At 38.2% G+C, this 14,008-nt stretch overlaps 1 protein-coding gene across 1 annotated transcript; it reads left to right on the top strand.

Moving 5' to 3' along the window:
- The first annotated feature begins 2,661 nt into the window (after positions 1 to 2,661).
- LOC145682336 (zinc finger MYM-type protein 1-like) lies at positions 2,662 to 4,239 on the top strand. Its single transcript, XM_081753910.1, has one exon. It carries the CDS (start codon positions 2,662 to 2,664, stop codon positions 4,237 to 4,239), a length of 1,578 nt encoding a protein of 525 aa, XP_081610036.1.
- Positions 4,240 to 14,008: the final 9,769 nt, after the last annotated feature.

Raw genomic sequence — 14,008 nt, forward strand, 5'->3', positions numbered from 1 at the left:
CGTCAAGGGGGGATAATCCCTCTGCTCAAACCCGTAGCTCTATACGCCCTTGGCTTGATCAGTCTGACGTACAGTGCTCTCATGAATGATTAGAGAAAACATCCAGGAAGAGGAACAGGAAGGTAATACAAAACACAGCTGAGTAGACGTATGGTACGTCAGCAGCTGATGAGAATCGATATAAATATCGATTCTGAGTATGAAACTCGTTGGATTACCTGAGCTTTATTTAATGAAGTTTTAAACTTTATGACAGTGGTTGCCAACCTTTTTTGGCTGACGACACGCTACTGAATGCTCACAACATCGCGGAAATACTTCTTGATTTGTTTAAAATTAATGGCAATTTAAATTATAATAATCAAACCCATATTTTTATAAAGCACGGGCGTCAATCCCACTGGGGACACCACGGATGTGTACCCCCTAAGCATTGGCGTCTCTGGCATGAAAAATTTGGGGAGGGGCGACAGAAAAGAATGTGATTTAAATTGTACTATTTAGCCCAACCTGTTTATTAACTTTGATTGTATTTGCTACCTTTCTGCTTACATTCACGGACCCTCCTACGGTATATAAAGAACTCGATTACAGTCGTGCAGACTGCGGTGGCTCAGTGGTAGAGAGTCCATCTCTAGTGCGTAAGATCGCGGGTTCGATTCCAGCCCTGCCAAATGAACCTTGTGGTGGACAATCACCGTGTGCGTGGGTTTCCTCGGGGTTCTCCCGTTTCCTCCCACTTTCTTCATTCCACCACTTCATTCGTTACTCATCATCACCGTCTCCATTAGCCTCACAGGCATAACCATGGGACGTAAAACTCAGATTTCATTTCATTACATTTTTCCATTACAATCGTTTGACAGCCTGTATATTATATCCTAATAATTATTATTATTTATATGGTATTTTGTCGTTTAGTAAATAAATAAAATTGGAATATAATATTGAATAGTTTGTACTTCAAAGTAATGGGGGCGCGTCTTGCTCGCTCCCCCCGCCAGAGACGCCCATGCCACTAAGATTTGTAAAACGGTTTCGTCATCCCTAATATTTCATGTATCTTAGGCAGTGTTCGAAATGTAAAAAAAGCAGAGGCGGTATGTTTTATTACAATTCTCACTCGACACAGGCCCGTAGCTAGGAGGGGGCGAGGGGGGGCTGAGCCCCCCTGTGGCTACCTTCAGCTCCCCTGAAACTTTCACCAGTGTTTTAAATGCTTCTATATATAGAAACGAGCAATGCATGGAAACATTGTTTTTGTTTTATCGTATTCAGACTTTGGCCACAAACTAAAGTTATGAGAAATACTTTGTCGGAAGCAACATTTCATTTATTTTGCCAACTACACTCCTTCAGTATTTTTATAAAAATAAACCAGAATAAACCAGATGGTTTTGTCTTCTTATTCTGTTTCAACCCGATTGCAGTTGGTATACAAAGAACGCCGTTGTCAGGCCTGGTGGCTTGTGCCATAAATAAGTCATCTTCGAATTCAAGGAGGAAGGTTAGGGATGGAGAGTTGCTGTTGTAAAATGAGTTGGGGGGGGGGAAGCCACCAAACGAAAAGAGAATGAGAGGAAATGTTTTGTCTTTTTCCCCATCTCGCCAATTTTCATCGGCGTACAACAGAGGTTTGAAAATATAGATTTTTCATGGCAGTACAGTAAATCTTCTTCTACGATCCACAAGTACTTTCGTATGTAGGGTCAGTATAGTAGGCGGAGTGGCTGTTTTATTGCCCCTTCTACTGCCTCTCTTGGTGCCAGTCGGTAGCCATCAGATTTTCTTCGACATCAATAGATAACATTTGTTCATACGCGTAGTTCGTGTGCGTGCGTTAGAGAAGTCAATGTTCCGCAGTGGTGGGTGTTTGTGCTTTAGTGCCGCTCGGAGATACGCATAAGTTTGTGTCTTGGTGGAAGCTGTTTGAGTTTTCAGTGCATTAATGACTAATGACTTTTATAGTAATTAAGCGTCTGTTTTAACTGATTGCGTGCGCATCGTGATGTGTTTTGCGTTCTTTCTGCAAGCACAGTGAGTTTTTTTTTTAAATAAGATTTCAGTGTAAAAATGGATAAATTTATCATACGTACGAAAGTCACTAGTGACCCCGTTGTTTCCGTTCCACCATCAGCGAATGACAAAAACAAGAATATCAGTACTATAGCACAAGATATTTCAAAACCGGGGGAAAATATTAAGCAAATAAAACTGGAATCTTATCCTCGGAATAAAGACGGACGATGCTTTCAAACGGAATGGTTTCAGAGATTTACGTGGTTGGAATATTCGCAATCCCGGGATGCTGCGTTTTGTTACGCATGCAGACAGTTTCAACCTTATGGATGTAAAGAAGTAGCTTTTACATCTAAAGGTTTTAGTAACTGGAAGGCCGCTCTTGACAAATCAAAAGCAGGTTTAATAAAACATGCCGCAACAACCACACATATCGTTGCAATGAATATGTGGGTAGAGAAACAAAAGCGCACAGCTGTAGGGAAACCAGTGTCACTTTTAGTAAATCAAAGTGTACTTGAAAAAAATCAGTATTATGTAAAGAGCATCGCGGAAATTATTCAGTTCCTAGCTGTGAATGAATTACCAATGAGAGGGACTTATAATGTTTAAGAACATGAGGAACAGAGCCTCTTCCGAAATATGTTTGAATATAGACTAAGAAAGGACGAGAAACTGGCCGATTGTTACAGACAAATTCCTCAAAATGCTTCCTATTTATCTCCGGAAATCCAGAATGATATAATTCAAGAGATGACAGATACTGTTCGAGAAAATATTGTTGATGACATTAACAGTGCAGATGTGCCATGGTTCACTCTATTGAAGGATGGAACGCATGACAAAAACAATCGAGAAAATGTGGCTATCGGTATTCGATATGTGAAGGACGGAAAAGTTCGTGAGTCTATTTTAAGCATAGAAATTCTGCCATCTCTTAGTGCCGATTCCTTTGCCGATCTCACACTTAATGTTCTTCGGGACTATGGTTTAGATTGCACAAGACTGTTGAGCCAGTGTTACGATGGGGCTTCTTTGATGAGCGAGAAGAAGGGTGGAGTGCAAGCAATAATACAGCAACGACTAGGACGTGATATTCCTTACATACATTGTTTCAATCACAGATTGCATTTAGTAGTAATTAAATGTGTGAACGATATTCCTCTTGTTAAACAACATTTTGATCAGTGTGTCATGCTTTATACTTTCCTTAAAAGAAGTAAAATTGCTACTTTGTATGAAGGTCGGAATCTTGCTCGTCTTTTAGAACACCGTTGGTCAGGACATTTACGGGTAATACAAATAATTTGCGACAATTATATGGAAATATTGGAGGTGCAAAAGTTGGTTAAGAACGGGAATTTTAATGGGGATGAATTAGTAGAAAGTACTGGACTTATTCTGACTGTTGGGAAATTGCAGTTCCGATTTTGTTTATTATTGATGAAAAAAATACTTGAAATTCTTCATCCTGTTGATAAAATTCTCCAGTCACATGAAGCAACTTTAAGTACCACACGAAATCTGGTTGATGCTGCTGTGGAAACATTGAACAATATTCGAAATGATGAAACGTTTCGAGATATTGTAGGTGAAGCAAATCGCATGATAGAAGATACCCACATTGAAGAAGCTTGTCAACGCCCTTCAAGGAAAAGAAAAATAAGTACGTCACTACAGGATTTTGTTGTAGCAGAAACAACTGGTGTAGGGAGTACAGAAGTTGAGTGTTTGCGACAGGTGTTCTACGAGTCGACTGATTTAGTTCTTATAGAAATTAACAGACGATTCTACAGTAACAATGCTTTGTTGGACGCAGTTACTTCAGCAGAAAATCTCGAGCTTCCGAAAACAGACTACTTATCTTCATTAGGAATTACCGTACCGTCTAAAGAAGAACTTGCTGTTGCAAAGGCGTATGTTAGCAAATGTAATTCTTCTGACGCCTTCAGTGAAATATATAAGGTTAAAATGGCTTATGAAGATACTTATGCTCTACTTGCTTCTATCCGAACATTTGCATGCAGTACCGCGTTATGTGAATCTTCGTTTTCTGTGTTGACCCGCATAAATAGCCCAGAAAGACTTTCCATGAGTCAGAAACGATTGGCCAACCTGGTGTTTCTTGCGTTTGAAAAGAAACGAACTGAAAACATAGACATCATGAAAGTTCTGCAGAAGTTCAACGCAATGAAGAATAGGCGATTGCAGCTTTTTTAAGTCAAGTAAGTAGACGCATTTTCTTTTCTTTTCTTTTTTCTTTAGAATCTTTGAGTTTTACGGGCCAGGGTTATGCTGAATAGGCTAAAGGGGACGGTGATGATGAGAATAAATGAATGAGCTAGTGGAGTGAAGAAAGTGGAAGGAAACTGGAGAACCCGAGAAAACCACGCACACGGTGTTTGTCCACCAGAAACTTCACTTGGCGTGAACAGTACCATCATTTCAGATTTTGCTTGGGGGGGGGGGCAAGACCTCTTGATATATGTAAAATTTCGCGTTTTTCACTGATTACTACTAGTCCATTGATAAAATCTATATAAATCTCAAACTCAGGGGGAGGGCAATTGCCCCTCCCTGCCCTCCCCAAATAACCCCCTTGGGCGTGAGCTGGGATCGAACCAGCGTGAACGCTCTAACACTGAGCCACTGTTGTCTCCCTCCCTATTGTTTTATTCACAAGAAAAATAAATTGATGAATCAGCTATACATTCATTATTTGTTATTGGCTTTGATCATTTAACTAAAATTTTAAACTTTTACACACACAGTACAGAATTATAGAGAGGTACAGATTGTCCAAATTGTAACTATTGTATAGCTTATTCATCTATTTTATTTCTGTATTAATTTCTTCATATGAATGCTTTATATCTTACTTCAAACAATTACATATCATTGTTTATTCAGTTTTCAATGTAATTCAATTAATACAAACTCTTAGAGTTACTTTTTCTCCAAATTTGTCTTAGAAAAAAAATGCATTTAATATGTAGTGAAAAGATTCTGAAATACGCAGTGTGCAATTTACTAGGGGAATGATGGAGAAATTCCTCTCTGTTAAGCTGGATGTCTTATATAAATTTTGAATTTCCCCATGATAATTTTCAAATGTTCAGTTTATTCCTCTTGTAAAATGTTCTTTAATTCACACATTGGAAATACGGATCTATAAATGTAAAATAGATGGGAGTATGGGAATATTTTTAAATAGCAAGCTGGTCATCTGATATACAGTACATAATGCATTATACAGTATGTTTCACATTACTGACCTTTAATTATTTTTTGTATAGTTTTCGATTATTTCTACTCTGAATTCTTGTTTGGGAATACAATGATCGTAAGTTAACCTTTAAACGCCAAAGGACGCATCTGCTGTGTTGGACTTTAAACCTTAATAACTCAGCCCCTAAGTAAGCCAGGAGGATAATTTTGGTATCAAAGTCTTCGTGAAAGATGAAGCTTGTTGCCGATATGCATTTTATGTATGTGGGAAGTACCACGGCGGAAACGAGAAAGGTAAATTTCGTGTTTGTTTTCGTTAATTTTTGGGGGGCCATTCTCCATTGGGCTGTACAGTCATAAAATTGCACGCTAATATCCTGCAAAAGTACTTGTTACTTATATGAGGGAAGTAGAAAAGGGACAAGGTTGGCCAAGTTTTTAAGTATCTTTTTTTTTTTTAACGTAAATTACATTTATTTTCTGGACTTCCATATAAGACGAGATATTTTTTCACTGAATTGGTCTAGAAGCATAACTCTTGTTGCCTCGTTGCAATCTGTGTTCCAAACCATATCCAACGGTGTTTCGATCATAATTAGAGGGGTCACCAGGGCCGCCAACGTGAATTTCTGTAACAGCCCTTCGAAAATTATATACAGGGCGCTTTATAGATTTTTTCTGAATTTTTCTCTCCCTTTGCATTGCAGCAATTGCTACCATTTTTTAAAGTACTATTATAACAAGTTTATTGCATATACATTATCATCGTTTTGTCAGCATTGGGTGTCTGAATGGGTTGCAAGGGCCCCCCCAAAGTTCTAATTTTTTCGTATTTTAAAAACGTTTTATGGCCTTTCTTCTTTTACGATTAGGGTGGGAATTCCACAAGTGATACCTCGTTGGAATCAGTGTTCCGTAAGCTTTCCAACGAGCTATACATAAGGGGGAATTTGTAATTAGGGGGTCCCTTAGGTCCCCAGCGTGAGAGCCTACGATTTCGTTCAAATTCTTGCCAAGTGTATAAAGGTTAAATAGCAACAATAGATATGAAAAGGCGTGGAGTCAGGTTGGGCCCCCCAGAAGTGCTCTCGGCCCCCCCTGCTTTCGAGTTCTGGCTACGGGCCTGACTCGACATACCGGCTATCTTAAAGTTGAAAAACAGTGAGAGTATGTTGCTTAAAAGATTGCGTTTTTATTTATATAATGACTTAAAACCATGAAAGAGCTTTTCCGTAGTTACGGGGAAAGGGAGCATTGAGGAGCTTTGTTCCCCGACCCCACTTTTCTGAGAAAAATATAAAAAAAATATTCCGTCATGCTGTATTATAGAGAATTACACATGACAATGCTCAAAAGCCCAGTTTTTGTATCAACAATTTTAAAATAACCTTTTTGTGGGACAACTCCCGGACCCCCATTGAACTGAGGGGATTCCAGGTCCCCGGAAAGTTCGCTCTCCTTCATAGCAGACAACCCCTAATTCCGCTCATGCTCACATTTTCAGTTTTTATTTCAGCCACTTATGTTCTTTAAATTTGGACACACATTGTGCTTTAGTAAGATAATAAGGAAATTCAGCAAAATTTGTGTCATGAGGATTAACTTTCTCATAAATGAATTTATTGGGGATGGATGTAAGGAACTAAAATCTTCTCCACATTGAAAACATTTAACTTCCATTAACTAACAATATCAGATCGAATTAAAAGCAAACATCACAAAGATCTAAATGTTATTGATACACTCATGCACAAGTATTCACAGTGATAGCCAATTATTTGAAAGACGCAAAAACATTTTTGGAAATGGAAACAACAGATTACTAGCTATACCATGTGTGCAACACGTGCATTTGTACGGGGCAGCAAAATCTGTCATAACTATATTAGTTAAATTAAATATTTTTTGTTGGAAACAGACTTCATGATGATGATAGTTAAATTTACTAAGCTGACCTACTTGAGTACTACATTAATAAATCATGTTTACGTCGATTGACTCTCGATATTGAATTTTATAAAAAGGATAACCATCTTTTCTCTGCAGGTGAGTTTGCTAATCTTTCTCTAACATAATAGATTATTACGAGATTGTATTTGTAGTGTTTAGACCTTTCAGAGTGCGAGTGCGCTTTCTCTTCTCTTCGTTGTTCATGATGGTGGTAGCACACTTAAAATTGTAGACTTTTAGATTTGTTTTTCTGGAGAAAGGGTTCGACAAATGATGCTATTGCACGGGACGACAAACTGCCTAGTGCCGGCTCTAGTCACGACGAACTCACAACAATCCCTTCCGATCCTAGTTTAAACGAGTCGCTCCTATACGCTACCTTTTTGTTTGGATTGAACCTAGAAAGCAACACAACAAATACGAGTTCCTGTATAGGAGAAAGGGGTGAACTTATTCGTATACATCTCCTGCACATCTCCTTCCACTGCATCCGATAAGTATTGCCAACCACACATGTTGGCAAAAAACCTACGACCAAGCCTGGTCAGAAATTCGCACGATGTTGAAGCAGTGAGCAGACGCAAGCGTGAAATGTGCAGGTGTGCTCTCCCCCTCCCCATTTCGAAAGCAGTGACGCGAAAACACTGCAGGAAATAAAATTGGTACGTTTTTCGGTCGAGGAAGACGCATGATAGAGTTTACAGTTAGCGTTGAAGTAACTAACAAATGAACAAGAAAGAAAGACAGAAATAAAGAAACTAATATTAAAAAAACGACTGTAAAAATCGTAAACGAATTGTTTGAGACCTTTTTAGCTTGCTTACACAATTCGTGACATTGTATTACATTAGCACTCGGTCTGTAACTTGTCACTCGCTTCACGTTTGCTAAGTTGTAAACGCCTTTCGTTGCTAGATTGATAGCAGAAAGGCGGGAGGTTGAAAATAATAATAATAATAATAATAATAATAATAATAATAATAATAATAATAATAATATCGTGTTCGAAATATGCATAATACCTGCTTGAGTCTTGCCGTAAATTGCCACTGGAGTCTAATGTAGGCAAAGAAACAGAGATGAGGAACAATTCGAAAATCAGATTATTTGAGTGATTTTATTCGAAAATATATTATAAAATTAGAAATCATCCAAATAGTCTGTAGTTATTAGATTTCCGTAGCTACAAAATATAAACATTGTAATAGCTTTTATAACTTACCACAGAAATCCGAGATCGTAGACGAAGGTCCCAAAAGAAAAACTCTTCTTGCACATTCCCAAAAGTTCGAAAAATGCAATCACATTTGCCGAAGCGTACTCAAGTATCTTAACGCCACAAGAGACAAATGTCTGAGAATAGCAAATCAAAATTCAAAATAACAGAACACGAAAACGCACAAAGAGGCCGAATGTGTATAAAGTTAGAAACACAGAAAAAAGAAAATACACTATAAACACTAGTAACTGACAAGTGTTTTGCTTCAAGCCTTGTTCTCTGAGGCAGATGTACCGCACAATTTCTTCGTAAGTGTCTCTATACGAGCTGATATTGTTTGCACACAGCTTAGACGTAACAAATATTCCAGGTGATGGTTGGACAATGAACTTCTCTGGTTTGATTTCGTCAGTTACAGTTTTGAAAATAATTGCTCACACACATACGTCGAACCAAACATTCACATAATATTGGCAGCATTTCTATGCAGTCGCGGAAATCGAAATCGAGGGAAATTCCTATAGAACTCTTGTAAGTTTCTTTTCTGATGGAATTTCTCTTTAAATTCCTGTCGCACACTAAGTCTATAAGTCCCAACTGAACATCAGGAGGAGCGTCTGCAATGTTTGTAGAGAATGGGGTGGCAAATACCCTGGAGCTCATCTCCAAACATGTTATGTCCTGAAATCTGGTTTCAAACTCGTCCTTAAGGCTAAGCAGCAAACTGCGGTAATGAGTCAAGTCAAGAAGTTTACAGGACTTTTGTAAGGTGCCTAGTGAACCAGAATCTTGTTTTCAAATTTCTGCGCCCAAACGGATAGCTTCATTTTGAACGCTTCGACGCGATCGCACAATTTTGTAATTAGCAGATGTTGACCCTGCGATGAGAGGTTAAGAGCATTGAGATTTGTAGTTATGTCTGCCGAAAACGCAAGGTTGCATCTCCATTGATCGTTAGGGATGCGTTCGAGTCGAGTCGAGACAGAATTTTCCTGACAAAATTCGAGTCGAGACACAGCTCTTCCAATAGAAAAATATATATTTTTCGAGTCGAGACATCATTTTACGGCATATTTTCGAGTCGAGACAGTCTCAAATCTTGTCTCGTGCGCATCCCTATTGGTCGTCTTTCAATTCTGGCACAGAATGATCGTTCATATCGAGAAAAAATATTAATGTCGTTTAGTAACTGAAAGAACTGGTTTAACAAGTTCCCACGGCTCAGCCAGCACACCTCAGTATAATACGGTATGTCTCCGTATGCACTGTTTAGGTCTTGGAGGAAGGATTTAAATTGGCAATGTCTCAGTCCATGTTTTCTGAGGTAGCTGGTGGTACGAACTACAACATCCATGACATCGTTCATTGTTACATTCTTTGCACACAACTGTTCCAGATGCAGCATACAATGAATTCCCTTAAATAATGCGACACCCCAAGCTCTTGCAGTTTTTGTTTTAGTCGCGCCACGAACCCTGTTTACTTCCCAACCGTAGCAGGTGCCCCATCGGTCGCTACAGAAACCACTGCATTCCACACAAGGTCTGTAATTTCGACACTTTCTTCAACACACGCAAGAATGTCAGCGCCCGTTGTGGTGCTCTTCATAGGTACTATGTGCAACAGTTCCTCTCGAATCTCCAGATCACTATGTACACTAAGAATAAAGATAGCAAGCTGCGCAGTATCTGTAACATCCATACTTTCGTCGAGCGCCAGGGAAAATGCAATAAACGTTTTCGAAAGTTCCGATAGCTGGCTCAAAACATGATCTGCAAGATGTTCTATGCGTCACGTAATAGTCTGTCGGGAAAGTGGAACCGATTGGAACTGCTGTATTCGAGATGGACAAAAGTCTTCTGCTGATATTACTGTACACTCATTTATTAGGTGTCCGTCTGTGAAAGGGCGCATCAATCTCGCAATATGCAACGCAATTTTGTAACTCACCCGCACAGAGGCTTCACACGTTCTCTACCCGTCTTCCTTTTCCGATGCGGTCTTATTCTCTTTCAACTTCTTCAATTCTTCTTTGCGAAGATGTCCCTCAAGTTTCCCGTATTGTTCCACGTGATAAGTATTGTAGTGACGTTGAAGGTTGAACTTTTTAAGTCCGTGTAATGTTTTAAAGCACACTAAACATTTCGCTACACCGTCTTCTTCGACAAAGAGATAATCCTCCTTCCACTGCGTGTTGAACTTAAGTGTAGGTGTAGGGCAGCGTTGTTTCGTCATCTTACCGCTTTCAACTCTTTACAACGACTGTGCTCGATACTGGTCTCTATAAGCAGATGTACACAGGGGAAGTTAGTGGCTAGATAACTAACGTATTATGTATGCAGGTGCCAAAACTGGAAGCACGGATGATAGGCTGAGCATAAGTGGCACTAGTCGCTGTCTGCTATACACTAGTAAAGCTGTTTCGTCATGTACTTAATCTTTACTTTTGTTACTACTACAACTGCTACTACTACTACTACTACTACTACTACTACTACTACTAATAATAATAATAATAATAATAATAATAATAATAATGCTTATTCTTATTCTTATTATTATTATTAGTATTATTCGGACCAAAGAGGGATGAAAATGGGGATTGGAGGAAATTCATAACGAGGAATTGCATAGTTTATACCGCTCACCTAACATTGTTAGGGTCATTAAGTGTAGAAGGCTCAGGTGGGCAGGCCATGTAGCCAGAATGGAAGAAATTAGAAACGCTTTCATAATTTTAACCGAAAACCCAATTGGAAGAAGACCACTAGGAAGACCTAGGCGTAGATGGGAAGACAATATTAAGATGGATCTTGCAAAAATAAGAGTACAGAGTAGAAACTGGATCCAGTTGGCTAAGGACAGAAGTTAGTGGAAAGATTTTATAAACGCGGCATTGAACGTTCGGGTTCCATAGGCCATAGAGTTAGTTATTATTATCTAAAAGAAATGTTCAAATGTTGTTAAGAGACAATTACACAGAAGAACTGAGTTCCGACCAAACAATATTTTGCCGGAAGGAAATTCCAGTGCAGTTCAGCCCGCTTTAAGCGTTATCCGTGCAACCCACGTTTCATGTTCAAGACATTGGGAATAATTGTTCGTATCATTCAGTTGGAACGTTTCCTTCCGAGTTTACGCTGTTACAGTAGGCCTACAACATTGTGGCTTTCAAAATCAGTCAGTAACTATCGAAGAAAGACAAGCGTGTAGCTTCAGTCGTTGATATGATTTAACATTCTTTTTCACTTTTAACAGGCCACCGGCAAGCAACCAGCCAGGGACAATATATTTTTCATTATTAAAAAGACACCCCTTGTTAAAAAAACACACACACTAATGGTAGTCACTAATGGTCGCTCTAAAAAATGGAAAATCTCTTTGGCTTTCTTAATATTTTGTTTGATTCTTTGCGATCAAAGTAACTTTAAAAGTGGAGTAAGAAATACTATTCTTCCTATTAATAGTGTAATAGTTACTTCTAATCTTCACAACCAACCCCTTGTAAAGCCTATTCGTACACACATACATGCATAAGCTAATTTTCTGTAGATAATACTTAGATAATTACAAACAGTGCTACAGTATTTTTTTTTTCGTATCAACAGATTATCTCTTTTCCCAAAGAGCGAAACGACATAATATAACAAACCCACACTCGGATTAAGAACTTGATAATACATATATTGAAAACTGGTTTTCCATTGGGCACACGAGCAAATTTTTATAAATGTAAGCGATGGTTTGGTTCCACCACATTCTTCTTTAAAAAAAGGAAAGAAAAAAGAAGAAAAGTAACGTACATAGTTCATCATTTGATTGCTGTTACAAGTTTGTGTTGTCTATAGGTAACGGTTACCACATTGTAAAAGACACTTTACACTAAATGGCAATCAGTTACCATACATACTTTTTTTTATTTGGTAAGCTAGTGATTGCCGCCAAGGTTGACAACACTTCCGCTTGTCTGAGGACGAAAGCCGAAGATGCACGAAGTACGAACAACGGTATTTGCATGTAGAATGCTCGTGAGCGTTCACGAGGAGAGTTTCCACTATCTGCTCGCCGTGGCCAGGGCTGGTTTAGACGTTCTTGAGATAAATTTTAAAAGCGAGCAAAAATTACTCGTACCCGTTTCGTACTTCAAGAGCGGATTTTTTTTAAGAAATGCAGTACATATTCAATCAATCTTAATTAAGAGCTTATATCCAGTAACATACATATCCGAGAGAAAATCCTCACACTCAACATTTTATGTTTATAAGATTGTTAATGAGAATATGGCGAAAGTTTCCTTTCTTCTCATTTATGAGCAGTATAGTTTTATTGAATTTCATACCCCCAACTCAGGCTCATTACCATAATACTAACACTAGGGAGAGCGAGATTATGTTTGGGGAGCTGAGTTCACCATACATTGCTCAGTTATACTTGAGTTCACAATGCATTCCTAGTTTCTTAGTACATATTCGTTACTTACAAAAAAAAATAAAATAAAATAAAACTACTAACTTGGCCATCTTCTTATCTTGGCCGCATTTTTCTTGGATCTGTGAGCTCCCTCGTGGCTAAGCGGTTAGCGTACGCGCCTTTGGCGTGGGAGACCTAGGTTCGATTCTCGGCGGGAGTTCATGTGATTCGGATTCCACGTTAATAAGTAGGTCCTCGTCTCATATAGCCTCGCTGCTGAAAGGGACGCTAAAATAAAATCAACTCAACTCAACTCAACTCTTGGATCTGTATTTTCTCATAAGCCGAATATTACTTATTACTCACTCTAAATTGTCCATATGGTTATCCTTATATCATTTCTCTTCAATATGCATTTTCTCACAAGACAAGTATCAATTATTATCCTTTCTAAATTTGCCACCCTGTTAACCTGGCATAATTTTTATTGAACTTACAATTTATCATAAGACAAACATTAGTTGTTCTTCTTTTTAATTTAGACTTCAGTTTATCTTGTTCTAATTTTTATTGATTGTCTATTTTCTCATAATTCAAGCATTTATTATTATTATCTCTTAATTAATCACTTGCTTATCTTGACATTATTTTCGTTGACTCTGTATTTCTCGAAAGACAAGCACTTTTTCGTTAAACAAGCAGTAGTTGTTGGCCTCTCTACAAATTGCCATTTGCTTATCTTGGCCTCTTATTTCTTGAATTTGCATCTTCTCATATGGCAATTATCAGTTATTACTCTCTCTTGATTGGTCATATGCTTTATCCTGGAATCATTTCCTCTCAATCTGTATTTTCTCATTAGACGAGTTGTAATTATTACTCGCTTGAAATTTCCTACCTCCTTATTTTGATCTCATTTTTCACGTATCTCCGTTTTCCCATAAGAGAAGCGTTAGTTATTACTCTCTCCAGACTTTTCACTTGCTTAGCTTGACCTTGTTCTTCCTCAGTCTCTATTTTCTCATAAGACAAGCATCAATTATTCTTCTCTGTAAGTTGGCCATCAATTCATCTCAGAAATCCATCACATTGAAGAAACGTTTGTTGTATGAAGTTAATGATAAGTTTACTGTGTACATTCTCCACGCTAAATATCACATTGCTGTTATTTCTCCTAACTAT

The sequence above is a fragment of the Thermobia domestica genome, chromosome 3 (genome assembly GCF_964235325.1).
Source record: "Thermobia domestica chromosome 3, izTheDome1.hap1.1, whole genome shotgun sequence".
NCBI lineage: Eukaryota > Metazoa > Arthropoda > Insecta > Zygentoma > Lepismatidae > Thermobia > Thermobia domestica.

Excerpts from the sequence above, each read along its gene's own strand:
- LOC145682336 (XM_081753910.1), top strand. The coding sequence starts at position 2,662 with ATGTTTGAATATAGACTAAGAAAGGACGAGAAACTGGCCGATTGTTAC.